Below are 25,972 nucleotides of genomic sequence, written 5' to 3' on the forward strand. Positions count from 1 at the left end.
GGCGGCGCGGGTGCCGGGGCCATGGGGGCGGGCGCGGGCGGCGGGGCTGGCGCGGAGGCGGCGCGGCGCGCACAGAGCCGCCGGAGCTGCGCGGCCGGCGCGGCGCAAAGTTAGCCCGGAGCCCCGGGACGAGCCCCGCAGCCGCCCGCCGGCCCTGGACCCCGCGTCGGCATGGGCGAGCACCCCAGCCCGGGCCCCGCAGTGGCCGCCTGCGCCGAGGCGGAGCGCATCGAGGAGCTGGAACCCGAGGCCGAGGAGCAAACGCCGGCTGCGCCGGAAGACGTGAGTGCCCCCTCCCCCGCCCGGGCAAACTTTCTGGGGGGCACTAAGGGGGGAGCTGCCCCCGTCTCGCCCCCGCGGGGCAACTTCGAGGTTTCAAGGTGACGCGGGAGCGCCCCGGATTGGCCGGGTCCCCGCGGGCGGGAGGGGGCGGAGGGACCGGTCTCCCCCCAAACGCGCGCGCGCCACCCCCCGCTCGGGCTCCGCGGCTTCCATGCGGGACGCAGCGCCGCCGCTGCGATGGGGACCGGTCGGCCGCGGGAGCCCCCTCCCCGCGGCTGGTGCAGTGGCCGGGACACGGCGTTTTCCCGCAGAGGCGGCCGCGTCACAGCCGTGACTACCCCTCCCCTCCCGCTCGCGACCTGCGGGCTCTCTGAGCCCGGGGAAGGAGCGGGCGCCGCAGAGTCCCCGGAACCCGGCCGCGCCGACCGCTCTGGCGACCCCCTTCTTCGCTTCCGGATTAGCTCCCTCCCGGCACCTGCCCTGTCGCCACACTGATTGAAATTCAAGCCGGCCCGGGTCCCTGAACCCGGCCGGAGGAGGGAGAGGCGGAGTGCTGGGAGCGGTGTCGCTTCCAGAAGAGAGCCCAGGAGTCCCAGACCGAGTCGATGCCAGCGACGGTCCCCCGGGCAAGGATGGGGAGGGGCTGCCCCAGAGGGCTTCCCTGCCATCTGCTGCTGGAGTCTCCTTCCCTCTGGTCTGGGGAGCCATCGGTGGAGCGGGCACTGGGGAGTCCTGGGAACTGGGATTTCTTAAGCTACTCCCTCCTGAGGTTAACCTGCATATAGAGGTGAAAAACTGGAGAGACATTCTGCCCTGCCCTAGCCCTCTCTCAGGGTAGGGAAATGGAGAAGCCAGGATCCTTAACCTACCGGGGAATGTGCCCCAGGAGAGCTTAACCTCTTCCCTCCCCTTTGGCTCCCTTGGTTAAACCTCTCACCTGCTTCTGGCTCCCAAGCCCTGTACTCACCAGGCTCGTGTACTCAGCACTTAGATTCAGCCTTGGAGAGACTGTTTAGATTTCAGTGCATTCCGGAGACCCCTCCTCCCAAACTGCAGCAACGGTTAGGGTTTATTCAGGGCTGAGTTTTCCTGAGTAGGGGGGTTCTCTGACCCCCAGCAGGTGGAGACTGTTGCAGCAGGGTGGGTTCCCAGGTGTGGGAATAGACATGGACATGAGCTTTAGGCAGAAGTTGTTAGAGGCCCTTGGATAGAGTTGGATGCCTTTATTTAGTAATTGCTGAGAATCACCCTTGTTCAGCGTATCCTTCCTCCCGCCGGACTCCAAGAGAGGGACAACCCCCCCTCCCCCAACCCGAGTTCCCTGTCTTTGGTTAGGGCAGACTCATTTGGGGAGCTCCTCCCAGGTTTCCCCTGGTGTCTTGTGGCGGGTTCCTGAGTCTGGGCAGCAGCTGGGAAGCTATGTCAGAAATACCAGGGGCTAGAGAGTCCTTGGTGATAAGTGTGTTTCTTTCTCTTTCTTTTCTTCCTCCTCTTCTGCATGGCCTCCCTCTCTACCAGCACTGGAAAGTCCTGTTTGATCAGGTATGTGAGCGGTTAAATGACCCCACTTCCTTCCAGCCCTCCCCACAATCAGTCTCCCTGCTTGCGTGGGCTTCCCAAGCTCTGCACTCCTGAGACGGTGCCGTGTGGTGGGGGCGTGGCTTAGTGCATCTCCGAGACTGATCGACAGTGCTCTCCACTGCTCTCCAGGTTTCAGGAGTAGGCGGTGGGCTCGCCTGAGAGATCCTTCGCTCCCTCCTCTTCCCAACTCTGCCTTCTAAATACCATGTAGAAATTGCACAATAGGTATCAAAAGCCTGGGACATTCCCTATATGCGGGGATGGGGGGGGGCGATGATTGCAGTCGGGACTGAGGAGGTGGGGGAAGGGCTTAGATTAATATCCCCTCTCCTTTTTTACCTCCACCTTCAAAGATCCATGGCCACCACTGAAGTCAACGCTCTGCTGTCCTTGGAGAGTGACTCACAGTATGGGCTCTTTTGAAAGCTGACTCTAACTTTGCGGCAGGGATGAGAGTTATGGGAAATAGTATGTGATTGTTTGCAACTCCTAGTGTCTAGGTGTGGGGAATGGAGTTGGGAATGCCAACTTTGGAATCTCTTGATGGACATTTGATCTTCAGCAAGGAAACAGTTTCTTCTTTGCTTAGTACTGGTGTTGAGAGCTTTTGTGTATTTCCCTCTCTGTCTCCATTCCCGGATGCAGAGGAGAGGAGGCAAGGGATGTTCCAGCGCAGGGGGACTAGTGAGCGCTCTGGTCCTGCAGTGGGCATGATTGCCATGAAGTTTGCGCAACTTTAAGAGCCCAGTCTGGTTGGGCCAGAGGGAACCTGTTGGGTTGGATGAGGAGATGAAGCTGACAAAGTAGCTTGGACCAGACCTTATCCTGTTGTAGGCAGGGAAAGCCTTTGAAAGTTTTTTTCAGCAGGGATCCAAGCAATGCTTTGGAAAGGTCCTATCTGCTAGTGGGGAGGAGGTAAGGTGGATGGCAGGCATGAGAGAAAGTAGGCAGGGACCTGCTGCAGTGAATGAACATGGAGGATGGCAAGAACGGAAAGGAAGAGGGACGTGGCAGTGGGGGAATTGGAAGATGTCACTGGACCCGCGTAGATGAGCGAAATGCATAGATGACTTTGGGATTCTGAACCTGGAAGGAAAAAGGGAAAGTCAGGGTGGGGGGGTGGGGTGTTGGCAAAAATGACAGCTCTGGTGACAGACCAGTTCAATGCGAAGAACCCACCAAATGCAGGTGCCCGAGTGGGACCGAGACCCGGAATTACAGCTGGAAAGTCGTGGTAGGCAGGGGTTGGGGGGTGCTTGCGGGCATCCCCCACATTAGAATGAGGCCTGGCTGTGGTTTGGGGAGCATCCACTGGCTCCCGGCTCCCGTCCCAGCGGGGTGGCGCATCTCTCCCTCTGCTCCCACTCACCACCCACTCTCCCTCCAGTTCCTGGGAGCACAGCGGCCGCCCTGAGGCAGGAGGGGCCTCCTGCTGCCACCGACACCACGACCAGCAAGCTGTCAGCCCTTCACACCTCCTGCCAGATTTAGAATCAGAACCTAGAACAAAGTGTATCATTCTTTCTCCCTCTGTGTCTGTCTTCCTCATTTGATTAATTTTCTGTGTATGTTTACATTTTAAAAGGAACTATTTGGGTGAATGGAGGACAACAGTAGGAAGAATTTGGAGCAGAGAGAGGAGAGCAGAGAGAATGTATAGCAACTAATACTCGAGGGTGGTCTGTGAAATCCATTTTCTCCCACAGGAGGGAGGTCCCTCGTGTCACAGGGAGCATCCCCCTGCTTCTGGGAAGGCCCACCCGGAAACAATGCTAGACAGACAAAATTAATTATAGGAAAGAAACTCCCAAAGTACTCTGGGCAAACCATTGTTTTCTCACAGTAAGTTCTGCCTTATGCCTATTCCCCGTCCATCACGTGGTGTTAGGAGCCCATTTCTGGGGGCACCTGGGGTGGGGGGCGCAATCGGTTAAGCATCTGACTCTTGGTTTTGGCTGTCATGATCTTGGGGTCATGGGATCGAGCCCCACGTCTGGCTCTGCTCAGGGAGGAGTCTGCTTGTCCCTCTCCCTCTAAAATAATAAATCTTTTTTTTTTTTTTAAGAATTTATTTGTCAGAGAGAGAGAGAGAGAGCTTGCACAAGCAGGGGGAGCGGCAGGCAGAGAGAGAAGCAGGCTTCCCGCTGAGCAAGGAACCTGATGCGGGGCTGACCCCAGCCAAAGGCAGCCACTTAACTGACTGAGCCACCTAGGCGCCCCTAAAATAATAAATCTATAAAAAAAAAAAAAAGAAGCCCATTTCTGTTACCTTCCTTCCTGTGGGTGATTTGTGTTTAAGGAGAGCTGCTCCTGAGCAGGACTTGACCTCTGGCAGAGATCCAGTCCCTCTGTGTTCCTTGCCCCTACTTCATGAAGCTGCCCCTGGACCATTCCCCAGTGGCGCTAACTGGAGAATAGCTATGAAGCTTCACAAAGGGGTGTGCAGCTTCAGGATGCGAGGTTATTCAGAATTTGGAAGGGTTTTCCCCTTTGCCTTTCCTGTGGGCCTGCTTAACGGTAGGACTTGAGGATTGTGGACCTTGGTGCACTTAGGAAAGAGCATTTCACTGGAGGTTGAGGCAGCCCCACCCCCAACCACCTTATCCAGAAATGGACAGCCCTGGCCAAACTGTGGTCAGTGGGGGGTTCATGACACCTGTCAGAGTCTCTACAAGCTGATGTGTTCACCTTCCAGAGGTTGATGGGATGAGAAGCTGGCCAAAGTTGGTCCTCCTTTCCTTTCTTGGTCAAGGGAACACCAGTGATCACCCAGTTTTGAACTGGGACCTGCTGGGACTTCTCCCCCTAGTTTTAGGGATATTTGGCATTGCACCAGTTCCCTCTGTGCTGTCTGGTTCTTTAGCATATGGAGTAGCTTTGACCCAGCATGAAGCCAATTAAACCCCAAGAACTAGAAGCCACGACCTTGGCCTGTTGGTCCTGTGTGGTCACCCCTCAAATAATTGGTCAGGATGCCTTTTGTGGGAGTTGGAAGTGAAGAAAACAGATGACCCCAGTCCCTTGGAGTCTCCCCTCCCCCATATTCTGGGAATTTGGCTGGCTTGCTCAAGCAGGAGAGTAGCATGCCAGCCCTCCTTACCCCACCCCGACTTCTTCCCTGTGGGTCCTGGAAGTTATAGTAGGCGGGAAACCAGGAGGTCATCACTTCAACCCCTAGATGGTCCATCATATGTTTTGTTTCTTATTTCCACTTCTGCTTGAGGGAGTTATCTTTTCATGTGCCTGGGATCTAAACGGTTTTCCTAAATATTAGATTTTAAAGTTACCTAAATACAAATCTGTCGTCAGAGTGTAGTATTGTACAAAATGTCTTATTTTTCTGTAGTTGAATCTGTTGAGATTTTCCGTCATGATTCCTTCTGTTGCTTTAGACCTGAGACAGTCTTCATCCCTCTTCATTTTTTTTTTTAAGTTTATTTATTAAGCAATTTCTACACCCCACATGGGGCTCAAACTCACAACCCTGAGACCAAGAGTCGCATGCTCTTCCGACTGAACCTGCCAAGCACCCCAGTCTTCATCCCTCTTTAGATCTTATAAATATGCATTTCTATTTCCTACTACAGTTTCTGTGACTAAAGAAATCATCCAGCCCTTTACTCCATCCAGACCTTGTTTCTATCCAGTTATGCCAGCACTTATTAAGAAACACTTCCTTTATTTTATTTTTTTTAAGATTTTATTTATTTGAGAGGGAGAGAAAGTGCATGAGCACAAGCAGGGGGGAAGGGCAGAGGGGCAGGGAGAGGGAGAAGCAGACTCCCCGCTGAGCAGGGAGCCCGATGCGGGGCTCGATCCCAGGACCCTGAGATCATGACCTGAGCCGAAGGCAGACGCTTAACCGACTGAGCCACCCAGGCGCCCCAAGAAACACTTCCTTTAATGTGTTTAGAAAATTTTATCACTTGGTAAATTTTTATATGTGTGGGGCCAGTTTATTCTTTGTCTCATCTATCGTGCTGATGTTTGTAATTTTGCGCAGGTAATGTGCCCTTCAGTTCTTGCTTTATGTTGTTCCATAGGCTCCTCTTTTTCAGGTTATGTTTTGGCAGTCTCAGTCCCTTCCCGAACTCTAGGGAGGTGCCAACTCAGGGATCCAAGGTCAAAGAGCGGGTCCATGGCAGATACTGGACCCGAATGCACTTAACCCCTAAAGGGCTTCCAGGGTGGGAAAGTCATTTCCAGGTTCACCCTTAAAATACTTTCAAGATCTACCTTCAAGATATGCAAATGTTTAATGAGCAAAAGTGTTTGGAGCAGAGTTCTGTTAAGTCAACAAAGCACAGTTGCTTTTGAGCTCAGGTGAGTGAGAAGGAAAAAGAAGGATTGGAAGTAATTTGGGTTTTTTCCCCCCTTCCACTGGGAGCATGCATTTCTCAGGCCCCCATAAGAGCCCCAACTTTGCTAATCTCCCAAAAGGAGAGCAGACAAGTTGTGGCTGTCCCACCACTGAAATTATGAACGTGCTACAACCAGCACGCAGAGCAACTGAGACGACCTGCTGGGTGCAAAAGCCTGGATTTGGAGTCAGATGGACCTGGCTTCAAGCCTTATGCCTTTGTCACTGGGGCCAAGTGGCATTAGCTCTCTGAGCCTCGATTTCCTCATTTGTAAAATAAGGACAGTGATCTTGAACTCCAGGAACAATAGGAGGAATTAGATGGAAGTGGAGACTCTTTACAGTGTCTGATATCCAGTGGACATTCAACAGCTGTCTCTTAACTGGGAATCAGAATTTGCTGGAAGATGCACGGGGCTGCTTCTGAGATCCAGGCCCCCACAGGGAAAGCAGCGGCCTCTCTAAACCAGCTCCTGCCCAATCCAGGCTCCTGGAAAGAGAGCCACTTCTGAGCCTGGAGGATTTTCCTGCTGGCTTTCCCCAAGTGTCTCCCCTGCTCGGCCCCCTTCTCTCCAGCCTGGGGTCTTCCCTTGGCCTGACCCAGAAGTCATCCTCATTTGCAGTTCTCCCGCAAGCTGGCTTAAGTTCTGGGAGCTGAAAAGAGGTTCATATGGGGCCACCGAATGGATTAGCAAGGGGCCACAGCGAAAACACCTGCCCCGGAGGCAGGGCATTGATGGCGGCCCCCTGGAACACACGATTAGCCGGCAGAAAGAGGTTCCCAGAGAAGGACAAAGCCACGGGTTTGCTCAGGCTCTGCACCTCCAACCCCTTATCAGGTGGCCTCCAGGGCGCTTGAGGCTGTGGACGTGCCTCCACCAGCACAAAGGGAGCTTTCCTATCCTGCTCCTGCCCCAGTGACCTTGGCAGCCATGCTGAATTAACCCTTTTATCCCTGACCTCTCACAGAACTACATTTGGTGACAGTTGAGCGGTGGGGCCCAGGGACCTGAAACTGCATGCTGCCTGCCCACATAACGGGCACACATACGTTCAAGCAGACGACACATCAGACTGCAGCCCCGAGTGTGTCGTCTTGGGTCCAAGCATCTCCTCCCCACGCAGGCCCTGACTGGGTGGGGCTGCCTTGCTCACGCTGGCCCCTCCGGGGCTGCTCCCACCTCAAGGACCATAGGTTAGGAGAAGGTTGGTGGAAGCATCTTGTCCAATCTGTTCCTTTTGCCAAGGCGGAAGCAGAGGTCAGCGGCCCTCTGAGATCATTTAGTGCAGTCATGTCAGAGCTGGGACTCGAGCCCAGTTGTGCTCCACTCTGACCTGTGTTCCCAGGCGTCCGTTTGCTTACTTGGCGTCCTGAGTGACTAGAGCAGCGGCGAGGACAGATGTGTATCTGGCTCAGGTCCCAGTTTTGCTCCCAGCTGTGTGGCAGTGGGCAGGCCAGGGGACCTCTCCAAGCCTCCATTGTCTCACCTGGGAGCTGCCTAGAACACTTCCCTTCCCTCAGGGTTGGCGTGCGGCCCAGGACGTGGCATGCGGGTAGAACTTGCCACAGCACCAAGTGAGCGCCTGATAAACATGGCCGTCATGTCCTGTCCCTGGAACTTAAGGAAATGGATGCTGTTCTCAGAAGAACCTCTGACACGTAATAGTTCTAGGTGGGGAATCTTAGTCTCCAGATCCCCAGTCTGGGGTTCCTTCTGCCCTATCGAGCTGGCTTCTTCCACATGTCTTCTGAACTTTCCGCAGGGAAAGGAGGGAAGCTTTGGGACAAAGGCTGCCTGGGATGGGGGTGGCGCCCAAGTGTCCCCTCTGCTCACTGGCTGCATGCCTGCACGGCTGAGGGTGAAGGGTCCGGCCATCAGGCGACCAGAGCCCGGAGCCAGCCTCCTCTGCCTGGTGTCCCATTGGGCAGTTCCTGATGGCCTCCCGTGAGAATAGGGCACTCTTCTGTGTTACGGAAATGAGTCCCTGTATATCTTGAGTTGTGAACAACTAGGGGTAGCCACCACCTCTGTCCCGCCAGCTTTTCTGAAGCAAGTTACAGGTTGGAGTCGGGAAATATTTCTTTGAGGGAGCAACTATTGAATGCCTACTGCATGCACATAGGTCCTCATCTCATTTTGATCTTTCAGCATCCCTGTGAGGTGAGTGGTGCTATCCCCTCTTTACAGAAGAGGACACTGAGGCCCAAAGGGGAAGGGCTTGCCCAGAGACCCAAAGCAAATAAGGGTCCTCTGCAGAAGGGGCTGTATGTCTTTGTCCACATGGCTTCAGGTGGTTTTTGAAACGGGGCGGAGGGCCCCCAGGAGGTGAAAGTGTTTGGTGACCGTTTATCCTACCTGCCCGGCTCCCACTCCCCTCTTCCCTGGATCTCTCAGCCCTCTCATTTCTGGGGAACAAGGGACCCTTCGGTGGCTTCCAGGAGAAGCAGCGGGAGGAAATGGGTTTAGGCTGAAAGGAGGGATGGGGCAGGTGTCAGCCCCCTGCCCCCTGGTTGTACCCAATCCCACCCCTCCCTGCCAGTGGCTGCCCCCCTGGGCCTGGATGCCTGCCTTCGTGGCTATGACTCAGCTTTGGTCCCCAGGCGGCTGTGATGGTTGTGCCTAGATGAGTCAGCCCGGGCAGTGCGTCTGCTCCTGGGGACCCAAAGGACCTGCCTCTGAGTCACAGCCCCCAGCTGCCCTCTCAGAGTCTTCAGGGCCTTCTTTGGGGGACTCTGAGAAAAGGAGAAGCAAGGTCTTCCAAGAGGCTGTGAGGCTGGAAAGAGACAAAGCCTGGAGGAAGGCGCCAGCCCCCACCCCTCATTGCCCTCCTAACCCCAGCTTCCTATATGGGGGTGGGTAGTCTGGGCGTTCCTCCCCTCCAGCCCAGGTGTTGAGAGAGTTGGGTGGTTTCTGGAAACATGCCCATTATCCAGCAACTCAGCCTGGATTCAGGCCAGGATGCCCGCTTCTCTGCTGAGGGAAGGGCATTCTAGCTCCCTAACCAGGTTGCCAACCTCAGAGCCGGGTTCAGCTGTTTGACTTATGGGGAGCAAGGATGCTCAGGAGCGCGTCTTGGGACTTCAGGGAGAAACCTCCTGAGAGGGACGAGCTGCCTCCCCCCAGACCCCTTCCATGGCAGCTGAAAGAACAGAAATAATACAGCTGGGAATCCTAGAATCACAGAAGCTTCTCCAGCTGTCAGAGGCCTTGGCCTGGCCAAATCCCAAGGGAGCACAAGGGTCCCTCGTGCCTCCATGTGGGGAGACCCAAGGACAGGAGGGTCAGAACCTGGTTTTCAGGAACTGGTCTCTCTTCTGCTCAGGGAGGCTTGAGGTTTGAAAATCCACTCCAGCCCGTTTGAGCAAGCCAGATGGTGCTCCCCTCCACTCACTGGGAGGGCCCCTGGGCAAACTGTTTATGTCTGTGAACCTCAGTTTCCATATCTGTTAAACGGGACTAATCACTCACTCTAGGGTTGGTGTGAGAATAAAAGTAATAAGATATTTGTGAAAAATCAGTATTTCAGAATCAGGGGACTGGCGTGAGGTGGTTTTCTCTATGGGGAGAATTAGCATCCTCATTTGCGAGGAAGGAGAACTGGAAGAGAAAGCTGCTATTCCCATAACCTCACCTCCTGACCTCAGCAGCTGCAGGCCTGGACCTAATTTATGGGGCAGTAAATATCCATAATGGGCCAGAGTTCCCTGGTGGGCTCTGGCTGTTGGGTGGGGACAGCTCTGCTGAGCCCTAAGCCCCTGGGTAGCCTCATTAATTCATCTCTGTTCAGAAGCCGGGTAATGATGCAAGGACCCAGCAGATGAGGCTTGCTAACTGTCCCCAAAGTGGAGAGGGGCAACTGCCTGTGCTTTGCCCTGCCCGCTGCATGCATGCCATGTGGTCACTTCCCCGGGCTCCTTCTGTCTTGGAGGACAGAGAGAGGACACTGGGGCCAGGGATGGGAGCCTTCCTTAGATCCCAGGTCCCGACCTTCTGGACTGGAGAGGTCTCCACCAGGATGGCACTCCACGTGCTTCCTTCGGGGTCCTTGAAGGTACTCACCCTTCACTGAGATCCTGGGCCTCTACATCCAGGAGAGGGAGAGGGTCGGCCTGGGACAGGAAGGGAGTTCGAGTGTTGGGAACAGGGATCAGACGTGCAATTGTCCTGGAAATGCAGTTTGTCCAATTCACACATACGTAATAGATATAAAATAAGTGTGTTCCTTTCTTCTTTTTCTTATGCTTCACTGCTGCTGGGTAAACTCTGAAGCTTGGCCTGGCTCCCTGGCTGTCGGCGGGAGGGGGCGGGCTGGGGAACATGGCGCCGCTGTCCTGGGTGCTGAGCAGGCAGATCCCGGCTCCCGCAGGGCTGTTCTCTATGAGCTCAGCCCAGCCTTTCCCTTAGGCCAGTCCCTGATTCTTCAGCCTCTCCGGGGCAGCATCCCCCTTACCCCTTGGGCTGCGGCCTGGGCCCGGCAGATTTCTAACTGTGGCAGGCCTCCAGACAAACTGTCGATGGACTTGAGGGCCTTTGCCACTCAGGAAATGAAGGTGAAAGGCTGGTTTGGAACCATGGGCAGAGGGGCCGGGTTCCACAAAAGGAAGAAATGACTCTATGGACTCATGCATTTTTCCCAAAGAGTGTTCTGTGGCATGTTGCTGTGGAAAGTATGATGCCCAAAGGTCCAATAAGTTTGGAAAATACTGGGCTGAACAAAATCAGACACGTCTCTTCACTGTGAGAACTTGCAGAGCCCTTAGTATGGTTTTATGCATCAGGCCCTTCCAGAGGGTTTCCCAAACTTATGGGACCTTGGAAACCTTATGTGTGTTTTACACATGGGGAAACTCTGAACCAGGGACCATATTTCATACACAAGACAGGACAAAGAAAGACGAGGAAGGGCAAGACTGGGGCAGGTTCCCATGGAGGGACCCAGAACCGTTCCCATCTTGACCACTAACTCGAGCTGTAATCTTGGGCTAGTTTCTTTTGCTCTCTGCACCTGTTTCCCTGTCCAGAAAATGAGGTGCAATGCCTGGCACATGGCCGATCCTTGGTAAATATTTGTTACATGAACAAAGGACTGGATTGGACTGGGGTCTTTCAAACCGTTTTTAGCCACATGGTCCTTATGATAGGAGGGGGCAGGCCGCAGGCCCCTCTGCCTGGATGTGAATCCATCTGCACCAACTGCTGGCTGTTCCAACGTGGCCAACTCAGCTCTCCAGGCCTTGTTTCCCCCCCTGTAAAATGGAGCTCATAATAGCATCTACCTCAGAGTTTTGTTGTGAGGGTTAAATGGGAGACCACCTAATTTATCATCCAACTCGGGACCATTTTTGAGGGGGAAAGGGGTGCTGGTAATAATCATGCTCAGACAGTAGGTCTCCGGCAAACTAGGACATGGGGTGAGCTGAGGTTTCAGTCAGGTAATACCTGAGACCTAGAAGCCATTCTGCAAATATGTAGCTTCTATCATGTTGTTCAACCGAGTACTATGCAGAAAGCCAGTACATGAAACAACTCCAGAATGGGGTCTGCTCAGTGACCCCCTCCCACCCTCTCGGGGTGTCAGAGCCCCTAAAACTCTGCAGAGCAGTTTGAGAACCATAGAGATTCCTGTCAGCTCTCCCGGACCATGAATTCCGATTCCCTGGCCTGCTGCCCCTCTTGCCACTGACACTGGATCCCTCTGATAGCACACCCCCGATGCGAGTTGCCTCATCCTGATCCCAAATGTCCCATCAGCCCTTTGACCAAGGAGAGAAGATTGGCTGCCCCCATGGGCTGTATGGGTTGTGGATTTCTTTTTAAAAAGTATTTTATTTATTGGGGCACCTGGGTGGCTTAGTCATTAAGCATCTGCCTTCGGCTCAGGTCATGATCCTGGGGTCCTGAGATCGAGCCCCGCGTCGGGTTCCCTGCTCGGCGGGGAGCCTGCTTCTCCCTCTCCCATTCCCCCTGCTTGTGTTCCCTCTCTCTCAAATAAATAAATAAAATATATTTTTAAAAGATTTTATTTATTTATTTGACAGAGAGAGAGAGACAGCGAGAGAGGAAACACAAGCAGGGGGAGTGGGGGAGGGAGAAGCAGGCTTCCCGTGGAGCAGGGAGCCTGATGCGAGGCTGGATCCCAGGACCCTGGGACCATGACCCGAGCCAAAGGCAGACGCTTAACCGACTGAGCCACCAGGCGCCCCTTGGTTGTGGATTTCTTTCCCCAACCCCCATTTGCGTATGGTGTGCTTGTGTGTGCAGGGATGGGGATGGACACCCTTACGTCACCCTGAGAAGGGACAGTTCCTACCATATGATTGGAAGAGAAACCGAGGTAGCGTGGTTAAGCAGCTGGGGGCAGGGTCCCTTTCTGAAACCCTCCCCCTGCTCCTTGCCCCAGAGAAGGGAAGCAGCCCTAGGTGGCAGCAGTCCGAATGTGGCGGCTTCTTGCCCCAGTCTAGGTCAAGAGTGCACCAGGAAGGGGTCCAGGCCGGGAGATGCAGTCCGGGACAGGGCGTTTGTGGGGCCCCAGGCTGGGGAAAACTGGCGACCTGGAGGATTAAGGGGCCAGAGGGCTGGATGGTGCTGGGATTAAACGTCCCTTGAGAGCCTCTGGCAGCTCTTTTCATGGCGGAGGCAGGTGGGCGGGAGCCGAGGGAGGGTCAGCCCTCACTCTGCGTCTTCTCCTCCCCCTGAGGCCAGCATCCTCCGCTCGGGCTGAATGTGGGCTTGGCCTGCCCCCTCCCTCCACAGTGCTGGGCCCTAGTCAGGAGGCAGCTGCGAGGATGCTCCTGACTCCTGGCTCCCCGCTGGGCCCCTGCCTGTGGCCCTTTCACAGCCCACTGTCCCCAACTCCCCCCACCACACACACACACCCCAGCCCTCGTCAGGCTGCCTGGAACCTGCCCAGACCTCATCCCGAGAGCGACCCACTGCTAAAACTGGATGAATCCAGGGCTTGGGGTGGGGGAGCTTTGGGGCCTTCAGCACATTATTAGTGAGGAAAATTGCATTTGTAGGGTTTCTTTTCCCAAAAGCTCCAAACCACGCCCTATACCTGGCCTCGAAGGAGTCCCAAAGGCAGGAAGTGTGCCCAAAGGGCCAGCCAAGCCCCTGTTACAGGGTTGCTCCCTGCTTTGCTTTGAATGAGGCAAGAAGAGCTGGACACTGAGTCTCCGCCCTGGCCCTGCTGCCCTGCGTTTGCTCTAACCCGCTGCAACCTGAGGGGACGCGAGGCACGCTTGATAGATGAGGCAATTATGGCTTGAGATGTTTACTCTGAGTTATACAAACTCGTTAGTGGCTGAAACAAGAATGGGATTTTGCCTTGCTCCGTGAAGCCTCCTTTTGAAGCTCTCAGTTTTCTTCTGGGGCAAGGGACCTACCTCTGTCCACCTTCTGCTCATGTCCTCTCTCTCTGATTCTTTCTCCCTTTGTCTCCCTCTGCTCCCCGCCCCCACCCTGCCGTGCCCCATACCCACAGTCTGCCTCTGCTCCGGCCCTCATCCTCCCAGGTGGTGGGGGCCCCGGGGGGGTGTAGAAGGTGTCCTGTGTGGAGCCAGCCCCTTCCCTGCCTCTCCCTCCCCGCTAGGCACCCTCCGTCATCCCTGAGGCCTCATTATTAGGGTAGCGATGACCCCCATTGTCTGGCTTGTCTGGCCCTGGCACGAAAGGTAGAGTTTTGGCAGCGAAGGGAGACTTGGCCTGTTCCCAGCTCATTCTCCATAGTCTGGAGCCTGTAATGTGCTGGGGGCAGGACTGGCAGGGGTGTGGGGGGCTCCTGGAGCCACAGGGCAGCCCCTGTCACTAGGACAACAGCAGGGAGCCCTGGAGGGGGGGAGGGAGAGCTGGGGAGCAGGTGGTTCTTTGTCTGGAGCTAGAACAAGGGGAGAGGGGCCCTTGCCTGATCCCAGTCCCCCACCCCACTGCCCTCCCAAGCCTCTGAGGCAGCCCCTGGGAGGGGATTGGTGTCCCTGCTCTTGAATGAGAGGCCACTGGGCTTCCTCCCCCAGACCCGGTCAGAAGAGACTCCGTGCTGCGGGTATTCACTGCCCCCCTGCAGTGCTCATAGGGGGTGGGTGGCACTGGGGGGAAAGTGGATTTCCCCGGGACTCGGGGCTGCTTCTCCATCTCCACCCCTCACCCCCACCCTCAGCCCACCCAGCACAAGGGGCCATGTGAGGCCAGGCCAGTGAGTCAGGAGGCCTGTGTCAGCCTGTGGGGATGCAAGGGGGGGTCCCAGGTACCAGGAGACCCTCACTGGCTGTCATTGCCACTTTCCCATCCAGGCCTCACTTTCCTATCTAAGCATCGGGGGGTCAGAACTGTGGCCGTGTGCAGCTCTCTCCTGCTTTCAAAATCTGTGTAGGGTGGGCCCATGAGCCCCCCTCCTCTCCCTCCCCTCGCCTCTTTGATCCTTCACTTTTGCTTCAGAGCCCCAGAGCAGCCCCTGGAGGCTGAAGGTCAGTGGCCACCAGTGCTAAGCCGCTGGGGTGCAGCATGCTGTTTGCCAGGCATGTCCCCTACCTCTCAGTGCTCCTTTCCTTGTGCCTCGATTTCCTCATCTGTAATATGGGGCTAGTTAAATAGGACCTGCTTCTGGAAGTTGTTGTCGGGGGTCAGAGAAATTACAGACATAAAGCACTTAGAAAAGTGTTTGGCCCCATGAAAACAGCAAATTTTTATTCTTAAAGATCTTTACGGTGTAGGGAGTCCCTGCGTTTCCTGAAATACTCAGTGGTGTGAACCAAATGGGTGTCATCCCTGGAACCTGGTATTTGGAATGGAGGGTGGGGACACATGCCGATTTTTAAACAAGCCTCTTTAGGGATGTCGTCCCTCGTTGAGTTCTGGGAAGAATTTAAATAGCCCAAGACTTGTGACTCTTGGCTATTTCTTTTGGGTTGTCTTAGAGGTACTGCACACCAAATCAGCCTTCCTAAAATAGTCTCCATTGACCTTCTCTAGAAAAGGGGGGAAACGTGGGCTTGGTCGTCTGGGCTCCCCTATCCTGCACACAAGGACATCCACAGTGTGTTTGCCTTTTGAAATCTCAGCCGCCCCCTACAACGTCTGGAGGCACAGCAACATCATGTGGGGAGACTCTTGGTGGACAGGACAGCTGCCGACATCGGCGAGAGACGGTTCTCGTCATTCTCTAGCAGGGCGTGTGCTGGGGGGGCTCTGTGAGGAAGGAGGGCCTGCAGGAGAGGCACGGAAAGGCTAGGGACTTTTCTGGGAGAGATGAATGAGATCCTTTTCTACCTGAACCGATGATACTTTCCCTGGAAGATTAGTACCCTTCTGTTCATCCAACACCCACTATGTATCTGCCCAGGAAATGTTTACCAAGTGCCAGTCATGCCAGGCTCCTGCTAAATCCTGGGGTACCCCTGTGCCACCAGCCCAGTGAGGAGGCCCAGGTAGGAGATGAGGGGGCCGAGCAGGCTGGTGGCCAGAGGTCTGTCTGATGTGCGGGGGTGGGGGATGCAGCCCGAGCAGCCTGTGTCCTGGGGAGTCCTGAGACTGCACAGAGTCGCTGGGCGGGGTAAGTCGGAGTCTCCCTGGGAGATGAGGGGGCAAGGGGCCCCCAGGCTGAGGGACGCAGGTGTGCAAAGCTGCACAGTATCTCTGAGGAGCCCCACCCAGGCCCGTGTGCATGGCTGTGGGTGTATGTGAGTGTGGGTGTGAGAGGCGCTGGCAGGCAGGTGCGGCTGGATTTGCAAGGCTGGGCCCCTGCTCCCTGCAGCCCTGGGGACTCAGCATCCCCCACTGGAGTCCCTCTGGCCCGAGTCCCAGAAGTTCCTCATCTTCCTCCCCTCGTTGCCTTTTTCTTCCTGCTCTTCCTCTTGTCCAGGGTTAGGATTAGGGGTAGACAGGAGGGAGCTTAACCTCTCTGAGCCTCAGTTTCCCTATCCACGCACAAGTTGGTTGGATTGGGCGATCTCAAAGGGCTCCAGGGCCTTCTAGGTCTTTAAGTGGTTGTCCATGCCCTATTTGGATGTCTCCCATGGGGGCCTTGGACACATCCCAGACGAGTCCTGGGCCTCTTGGTAGAGGGGCTGGGGACAGGAGCCAGTGAGTGGTGATGGAGACAGGCACCTGCAGGGCCCCACTGACCCCCCTGCTGTCTGTGCTTCCCCCTCAGTTTGACCCTGGGAACACAGGCTACATCAGCACAGGCAAGTTCCGGAGCCTCCTGGAGAGCCACGGCTCCAAGCTGGACCCGCACAAAAGGGAGGTGCTCCTGGCTCTCGCCGACAGCCATGCAGACGGGCAGATCTGCTACCAGGATTTTGTCAGCCTGGTGAGCACTCTGGGGCCCTGACCGCTGGGAGGGGTCTGTTCGGGGGTTATGGCTAAGAAGTCCTCTTTATGCGATTAAAGGGATCGGTTGGCTTGCAGCGTTGAAGGAGTCCAGGCCTCAGAAGGACTCGGTTTCTCTTTGTCTTTTGGTTCTGCCTTCTGTAGTGTCAGCACATACCCAAAGAAGCCCCTGGCAGTTCCAGACTCGCCCATGTGACAGCAAAGTGGCTGCAGCTTTTCCAGCCCTTACACCCTCAGGCCTCACCATGCTGGGCAAGAGAGGGTCTCCTCTGTGGTAGTTCCCACACAAAGCTTGGGATTTCCTCTCTCCCCTTGGCCTAGATTGGGTCAGTGGGATGTGTTGATTGACTCAAGCCCACCCCATGGAGCTGGGGGTTGGGGCCAGTTCCACTGAGAGGGAGGCTGGGAGTAGGAGGTGGGAAGGAGGGGAGCTGGGGAGTGGATGTTGGGAGCATTGGGCACATGGGTGAAGGCCAGAGCTCCTCAGACCTGCTGGCTGATGTCCTGGTTTGTTGGAGGGGCTGAAGACAGTAGGCTTGTGAACCAGGGTTTTGGAACAGGGACTTCCTCCTCACTGGGGGCTACTGCTGTGCTGTTATGGGGGCCACTGTGGTGAGATGGGAGTGGGGTTCAGCAGGAAGCATCCCACCATGGATGGCTGGCACATGAGTAGAAGCTGGATGAACTAGCAAGATGAATACAAGGCCAGAAGTTTCCTCTCGGTTTCCCTGCTGGTGAAGTGGAGATAGTCACCCCTTTTCTTATCACCCATGGAGGGATAAGAGTGAAGTGACTTGCATGAGATTCCCCAGGCTCCTAGAATTCAAAGGCACCAGTGATGGGGGGCCCAGGTGCCAAGTGCCGAGTGAGCTCTCTGATCTGGGTGTCCAGGCTTTGGAAATGTTCTCATTGCCTCTTGATGGAAGCCTGCCTTTGCCCAGAGACTAGCATGATTGCAGGGAACAGCTGTAGCGCTTTTCGGGGTAAAGAAATCTGTTTGGAGTGGACCCAGAGAGCAGACCTCCTAGAGGGTGGGGGACAGAGCTGAGCTAAATGGGGGAGTGGGGACAGTCAGGATTCATGGGAGGAGGGGCAATGGAGGTGAGCCTGTAACTTGGAGCCCAGCAGTGCCACCAAAGACCAGGCCACGGGTTTGAGCCTGCATTGGCTCTTCACAGCCCAGCATGCTTGCTACACGCCCTGCTCAGGCTCAGGGCAGAGTGCAGGCTTCGCTGGGGGATGCTTCTGTCCAGCTGCAGGTCTGTGGGGTCTCCCGTGTGAACTCCAGCAGTAGATGGCTTGTTCCTGTCGGGATGTCTGGATTCATGTTCTAAGCTGGAGCAGCCAGCCAGAGCCTGGATTCTTGTGAGTGGGGCTGCCCTGGAGACCAGGACTAAGGAGCGGCTCTCTGGGAAGGAAGCTCTCAGGAAGGCAGAGTGCCCAGGGGCTGGAGTCAGGCAGACCTGGGTCCTGCTTCTGCCTCTGCCTCTGCCTTTCACGGAGAAAGATCTCCTGAGCCTGGGTTTTCTCATTTGTTGTTGTTGTTGTTGTTTTTAAGATTTTATTTATTTATTTGACAGAGAGAGACACAGCGAGAGAGGGAACACAAGCAGGGGGAGTGGGAGAGGGAGAAGCAGGCTTCCCACTGAGCAGGGAGCCCGATGTGGGGCTCGATCCCAGGATCCTGGGATCATGACCTGAGCCGAAGGCAGACGCTTAACGACTGAGCCACCCAAGTGTCCCTGGGTTTTCTCATTTGTAGAGTGAAGCCAAAGGATACCCTCTTCGGGGTTGTCGCAAGGATTAAGTAAGATGGAGTATTTGAAAGATTTTGTCATCTCTAATATTCTTCCCCCAGGTAAACTCCCCTGCATCCTTTGTGAGCCCTTTCCCAACCCATCCCGGGCTGAATGAACCAACCTTATGCAGAGCCCCCACAATGCATTGCCCAGGCCTCTCTTAGAGCACAGACCACATTGTATTACAGCTGGGTGGCCAGGGTCGTCATGTACAGGCATGCAGCTTGTGCACTGTGCAAGGGTGCCTGTCAGTAAGATGAATGGGGACTGAAATCTGGCCTGGGCTTTGTTCACCAAGGCCTAGAATGGGTGCATCCACCTGCAAGAAAAGACTCCCTTATCTAGTGGCACAAGAGTACCCTACAGGCTGGCATGGGCTTTGGAGTCAGATGTATCTAGATTTGAATCCTGACTCTTTGGGTCCCTTTTTTTTTTTTTTAAATTAAAGATCTTATTTATTCATTCGAGACGCAGAAATACAGAGAAAGAGAGAGGACAAGCAGGGGTAGAGGCAGAGGGAGAGGGAGAAGCAGCCTCCCCTCTGAGCCAGCAGCTGGACGTGGGGCTCGGTCCCAGGACCCTGGGATCATGACCTGAGCCGAAGGCAGACGCTCCACCAACTGAGCCACACAGGTGCCCCTCTTTGGGTCCTTGAGAAAATTACTCACCTTCTCCAAGCTTTAGTCCCCATCTTTATTTTTTATTTATTTGTTTTTAAAAGTTTATTTATTTACTTAAGTAATCTGTATGCCCAATGTGGGGCTCGAACTCATGACCCCAAGATCAAGAGTCGCGTGCTCTACCGACTGAGCCGGCCAGGCGCCCCTAGTCCCCATCTTTATAATGTGAGGATAGTGCTGTGCACCCAATAACTAGCATTCGCCTCTCCTTGTAAATCCCATGAGGCCTGAGACCCAGCTTGGTTCTAGGCACATCAGGGTGCAGGCGAATGATGTGTGTGCACATTGCTTCCCCTGTCCTCGTGGCAAGCCCACCCCCGGCGTCAGTCTTCAGGGTGTGGCCAGGGTGTGTTGTGAGTATGCTGTGCATATTCGGGGACTGGGAGAGAGGATGGTAAGAGTGGCTGCAAAAGAGTTTGACAGGGGTGGGGCGCCTGGGCGGCTCAGTGGTTAAGCGTCTGCCTTCGGCTCAGGTCATGATCCCAGGGTCCTGGGATCGAGCCCCACATAGGGCTCCCTGCACTGCGGGGAAGCCTGCTTCTCCCTCTCCCACTCCCCCTGCTTGTGTTCCCTCTCTCGCTGTGTCTCTCTCTGTCAAATAAATAGAATCTTAAAAAAAAAAAAAAAAAAAAAAGACTTTGACAGGGGCACCTGGGCGGCTCAGTCAGTTAAGTGTTTGAGTCTTGATTTCAGCTCAGGCCATGATCTCAGGGTTGTGAGATCAAGCCTCATGTTGGGCTCTGCTCTAAGCGTGGAACCTGCTTAGGATTCTCTCTCTCTCTCTCTCTCCCTTTGTCCCTCCTGCCTGTGTGCTCTCTTTCTCTAAAAGTAAATTTTAAAAAATAGTTTGTAAAAAAGAAAAAAGATAACAGTTTGATAACATGATCCTTTCTTGAGCTTGCAGTGAATGAACATGGAGCCCCAAGCTCTGCCCACGTTTCCAGAACTCCTCCTGAGCCACCAAGAACCAGATCCAAGGGGCGCCTGAGTGGCTCAGCCGTTAAGCGTCTGCCTTCGGCTCAGGTCATGATCCCAGGGTCCTGGGATCGAGCCCTGCATCGGGCTCCCTGCTCCGTGGGAAGCCTGCTTCTCCCTCTCCCACTCCCCCTGCTTGTGTTCCCTCTCTCGCTGTGTCTCTCTCTGTCAAATAAATAAAATCTTAAAAAAAAAAAAAAAAAGAACCAGATCCAAGCTTTGTAGGCATGGAGAGGATGAGAATGGGGATCAATGGAAGGCCCTCCCTGACCACCATGGGACCAGGCTGGGCCCCTGCCTGCTTGCTCCCCTCAGCAGCCTTCGCTCGGAACCATGATTGCTGCTTAGTTATTTGCCCTGAGCACCGTTGCATTCCCCTGTGTCTGGCAATGTGCTGACACTTAGTAGTTGCTCACTAAATTGTGATGGACGGCTGACGGATAGGTGCATGGAAGGAAGGAACGGTGAACATCAGGATAGGTTCTGGAGCCTATACTGGAGTGTTTGAACTTGGTGGGTTCCTAAAACCCTCTGTGGTTTGGTAGAATGGGGTATTCCTAGTCCTTACCTAACAAGTAGACTAGTTAAGAGTATCCAGTGAGCCCAACACACGTGAAGAGCTTAGAACCACCTCGGCCACAGAAGAGCTCAGTGAATATTGCTTCTTGTTAACTATTATAGAAGAAAGAGGAAGGGGCGATGAGGCCTGTTTAGTCCAAGGAATGTGCTGGCTGGGGAAATGGGTCAGGGCTCCCCGAGACTCCCGTTCTGACCCTTTGCCACACCATGTGTCCCACGCAGATGAGCAACAAGCGGTCCAACAGCTTCCGCCAGGCCATCCTGCAGGGGAACCGCAGGCTGTGCAGCAAAGCCCTACTGGAGGAGAAAGGGCTGAACCTCTCCCAGCGGCTGATCCGCCACGTGGCCTACGAGACCCTGCCCCGGGAGATTGACCGGAAGTGGTACTACGACAGTTACACCTGCTGCCCCCCGCCCTGGTTCATGATCACAGTCACACTGCTGGAGGCAAGGACTGGGGGAGGAGGGGCTGGGGGGGAGCTGCTCAGCCTTGGGGAGGGGGTGGGGGCAGGGGAGCAGGAGACTAGCTGAGATCCAGAGGGGAAGGACAACATCTTCTCCCAGAAAAGGCAGTGGTTGAGGATCAGTTGTCATTTGCCAGTCCGGCCCCATGACAGTGCCTACAAGTGTGATTCCAGCCCCTGGACTGCAAGGCTACCCCAAGGATTATTATCAAGCAATCCTCCCCACAGCAAAATCCCCATATTTCCACCCCTACCAAAACCACAGCAACACAAGCAATGTAATAAGCTTGTTGATTTGGGGGTAGTTAACTCATTAAAAACCGAGTGATTTTAGTTATTTTAGTTCCTCCCTGAGTGAGTAACTTGGGCAAGTAGTTTGCTCCCCTGGGACTCCATCACCCACCTGTAAAGCAGGGATAACCAGACCTGCTCCCCTCCCGTAGGACTCCTCTATTCTAGAGCAAGAGTGGCTGGTGGGTGCTTTCTGAAGGCAAAAGCATTACAAATGCATATGGGAGGGGGTGTTTATGAACAGGTAAATGTGGGCTTAACATTTTGAAAGAACCTTCTCCCCTTAGGGAATCATCCATACCTATTGTTATTCTAACCATCTTCTGCTTATGCAACAGAATCCAAAGGGACGAATTTCTGAATCAGTGCCCCTGTGTGAGAAACTCTGAATCCTTTTGGCTGTTCAGCCTAGAACCTTGTGGGCTCCCAGCCTGAACCGTCTGCAAAGGTTTCTCTTCCAGAGCCATGGGCCTAATTACCACACCCTCCCCCTCCCCAAGCATATGTTCTTTTATTTTTTATTTTTATTTATTTATTTTTTAAAAAGATTTTATTTATTTATTTGACAGAGAGAGGCACAGCGAGAGAGGGAACACAAGCAGGGGGAGTGAGAGAGGGAGAAGCAGGCTTCCCACTGAGCAGGGAGCCCGATGTGGGACTCGATCCCAGGACCCTGGGATCATGACCTGAGCCGAAGGCAGACGCTTGACGACTGAGCCACCCAGGCACCCCCAAGCATATGTTCTTTTAAAGTTGATGCCGAATCCAGTAACAGGATCATTAAGCTCCGTGACATCCTCCTTCTTTTTTTCCTAAATCAGACTAGCTGGTCTGTACCCCCGTGCTCCTCCATTTGTTGTTATGTCTTCATCCAAGTCCGTGTTGAAGATGTGATTTTTCTGAGATATTCTTGGAATTGTTTTCCAAATGCTTTCTGTGTTGGTCTATTTATTAAGTTCTATTTGAGGACCAGTAATAATGAGCTGCCTTGGGAGCTGTATTTGCTGCCAGGCCACCCGCATTGTGAAAGATGGACAGAGGGGTTCCCCTTGGAGCCCAGGGGAGTCCTGCTGGGGGGCCTGAACCCCACACTAATTATAGCTTCATTTGCTGCATGCGTGACGGGCACCCGGCTGGCTCTTCATGTACTTTACCCTCTTCAAACCTCATGACCATCTTGGAAGGGTAGGCATTGTCATCCCCATTTCCAGATGAGGAAACCAAGGACCAGAGATTTCAAATAATTTATCCAAGGTCATCCAGAGAGGCCAGATTGAGCGTCCAGGTTGGTTTCACGTTTCCAGAAACTTCAGCCATGTAAACTCAAACCGCCAATCTGGAAGAAAATATGGAAATAACTCTTTCCAAATACTTGTACTAAAGCCCAAAGCTTTTGTTTTGCATATAGTTTTAGAAACTTGGTTTTCTGGTTCCATAACAGGGAATGGAAGGGACATGGTAAGAAGCTACTAGAAGGGGCTCATGACCAGCCAGCAACAGGGAGTAAGAACCTGATTGTGGTACCTGGTTAATAACTTGCTGCCAACCGGGCAGTATGGGAGAGAACGAAAAATTTAGAAGCAGACCTGAGTCTTAAAGAAACACAGGAATTTAGGGCCGTTTTCTGTAGGAGTGAAAACCCCATCAGTTGCTGGAGAAGACTTTGCTCTAACAGCCCAGATCAATACCTGAGACAGCTTTAAGGCTATGCATACACCCTGAGGAGGAACACAGGAACATGAATGAGCATTTATCTTATTTTATTTTATTATTTTTTAAAAAGTTTATTTAAGTAATCTCTACACCCAACATGGGGCTTGAACTCAAAACCTCGACATCAAGAGTCACGTTCTCTTCCAACTGAGCCAGCCAGATGCCCCTGAATGATGAATTTTATTTTTATTTTTTTTTAATTTTATTTATCTGTTTAAAAGAGAGAGAATAGGGTGAGAGAGAACCCCAAGCAGACTCCAGGTTGAGTCCTAATGCGGGGCTCGATCTCATGACCCCGAGACCATGACCAGAGCCGAAATGAAGAGTTGGATGCTTAACTGACTGAACCACCCAAGCGCCCCTGAATGATGCATTTTAGAAAGAGTCTAGAGGGCGTCTGGGTGGCTCAGTCGTTAAGCGTCTGCCTTCGGCTCAGGTCATGATCCCAGGGTCCTGGGATCGAGTCCCACATCGGGCTCCCTGCTCAGCGGGAAGCCTGCTTCTCCCTCTCCCACTCTCCCTGCTTGTGTCTTTCTCTCTGTTAAAAAATAAATAAAAAATCTTAAAAAAAAAAAAAGAAAGAAAAAGTCTAGAAAAAAAATACCTTTTTGGGGTAAACAAGGATGCTTTAGTCGTCTGCAAAAATCAGCTCATGTGGAGTGTTGGCGAGGAGGCAGAGAAATGGGAGCCCTGGTGCACTGTGGGTGGGAATGCAAACTGGTGCAGCCACTACTAGAAACAGTATGGAGGTTCCTCAGAAAATTAAACAGAACTACTGTGTGATCCAGCAACCCCACTTCTGGGTATATACCTGAAAAAAATCAAAAGCAGGGACTCAAAGAGATATTGGTATACCTGTCTCCATGGCATTATTTGCAATAGCTAAAATGTGGAAGCAACCCAAGTGTTGAATGAATGGATGGATGGGTAACAAACTGTGCTCTGTATATTCAGTGGAATAGTATTCAGCCTTAAAAAGGAAGGAAATCTGGGTACATGCTATAATACGAGTGGACCTTGAGGACACGATGCTAAGTGAAATAAGCCAGCCACAAAAAGATAGACACTGTATGAGTCCTCTTGGATGAGGCACCCAGGGGAGTTAAGTTCATAGAGACAGGAAGTAGAATGGTGGTTGCCAGGGCTGGGGGAGAGGAGAGTGGGGAGTTGGTGTTGAATGGAGACAGAGTTTCAGTTTTACAAGATGAGAAGACTTCTGTAGTTTGTGCAACAACATAAATATACTGAATGTCACTGAGCTGTACATTTAAAACTGATACAAATAGGAAATTTTATTTTATGTGTATTTTGCCACAATTTAAAAAAATCTACTTATGTGGCATTGCCTCTTCTCCCAAATGAGTATGTAAGTTATTACTGCAATTCGTTGGTTTTTTTTTTAAAGATTTTATTTATTTATTTGAGAGCAAAGGAGAGCAGAGAGAGACAGCAAGCGCGGGGAGGGAGAGGGAGAGAGAATCTGAAGCAGACTCCCCGCTGAGCACAGAGCCCGACGTGGGGCTCGATCCCATGACCACGAGACCATGACCTGAGCCAAAACCAAGAGTCTGACGCTCATCCGACTGAGTCACCCAGGCACCCCACTGCAATTAGTTTAAAACCCTCTGAGCCCTTCCTGCCTAGCACCGAGGAGGTGTGGGCAGAACCCCTGTGACCATGCTGTGACCATTTAATACAAAATAACCAGAGGGATGCCTGGATGGCTCAGTCAGTTAAGCATCTTCTTCCGCTCAGGTCATGACCCCAGGGTCCTGGGATTGAGCCCTGAATCGGGCTCAGCAGGAAGCCTGCTTCTCCCTCTGCCTCTCCCTCTGCCTGCTGCTTCCCCTGCCTCCCTGCTTGTGCTCTCTGTCAAATAAATAAATAAATACAATCTTAAAAAAAAAAAATCAAAGAGAAGTGCGGGGAGAGGTGGTTGAAAGCGAGGCTGGACGCTGGCCATACAGGTGTCCCTCATTCTCTGAGGAGGAAAGGGGACAACTTCCAGTAGGTATCCCGAGGGTTAGTCAGTGCCAGAGGGCTTGCAGGCAGTCTTGCGTCCATAACAGGCCCTCGCCATCCTGTGTTTTCATCCAGGTTGCCTTTTTCCTCTACAATGGAGTATCGCTGGACCAATTCGTGCTGCAGGTAACCCATCCGCGGTACCTGAAGAACTCCCTGGTTTACCACCCGCAGCTCCGAGCGCAGGCGTGGCGCTACCTGACGTACATCTTCATGCATGCGGGGTGAGTACCTGCCTTCTTTCGCTCTGGCCAGAGTCCCTGTGGGAAAATAGGAGGTCCAGAGAGCCTAGATTGAAATACGTGTTGTTTTAGTTTATTTTTATCTGCCTGGACACAGCATTTGAGGTGGCTCCTTGAAACTTATCTAATACCAAAATATATGAGTTACTTATCGACAGTGTGTGGGAAGGGGGAAATGGATGGATGAAAATGCTCAATTTAAGCCCACAGTGAGAGCAGTATAAATATAGGTTATAAGTTTGCTCTGAGCTTCCTAGTGGCCAAGGCAAAAAGGGAAGTGTGGTTAGCAACCAAGTTCATTGTCCACAAACTCTGTGTGTGTGTGTGTGTGTGTGTCTCCTTAAGTGAAACAAAGGACAAATTTCTTTCTTTTTTTTTTTTTTTAAAGATTTTATTTATTTATTTGAGAGAGAGAGAAGCCACATGAGAGGCGGGAGGGTCAGAGGGCGAAGCAGACTCCCTGCCAAGCAGGGAGCCCGATGCGGGACTTGATCCAGGGACACCAGGATCATGACCTGAGCCGAAGGCAGTCGCTTAACCAACTGAGCTACCCAGGTGCCCACAAAGGACAAATTTCTTTTGAAAGTGCCTTTTTCCCAAGGTGGTCTCCATAGGTGGTGAGAGTCTTTTTGAGGAATTCTAGCAATACTGGTAGT

The 25,972-nt window shown here is 53.3% G+C and overlaps 1 protein-coding gene across 2 annotated transcripts in view; it reads left to right on the plus strand.

Annotated features, from left to right (window-relative positions):
* Positions 1-115: 115 nt before the first annotated feature.
* RHBDL3 (rhomboid like 3) overlaps positions 116-25,972 on the plus strand; it is a 48,706-nt gene continuing 22,849 nt past the window's right edge. Inside the window, exons 1-5 of one of the 2 annotated variants that reach the window (XM_035027790.1) lie at positions 116-282; positions 1,801-1,824; positions 16,373-16,531; positions 20,807-21,031; positions 25,150-25,298. In XM_035027790.1, the coding sequence (XP_034883681.1) occupies positions 172-282; positions 1,801-1,824; positions 16,373-16,531; positions 20,807-21,031; positions 25,150-25,298 (668 nt within the window). In that variant the 5' untranslated portion in view covers positions 116-171. The remainder of the gene's footprint in view (positions 283-1,800; positions 1,825-16,372; positions 16,532-20,806; positions 21,032-25,149; positions 25,299-25,972) is intronic. The other variant, XM_035027791.1, reaches the window with a different exon arrangement.

The sequence above is a fragment of the Mirounga leonina genome, unplaced genomic scaffold (genome assembly GCF_011800145.1).
Source record: "Mirounga leonina isolate KUSES-001 unplaced genomic scaffold, KU_Mleo_1.0 Mir_200, whole genome shotgun sequence".
NCBI lineage: Eukaryota > Metazoa > Chordata > Mammalia > Carnivora > Phocidae > Mirounga > Mirounga leonina.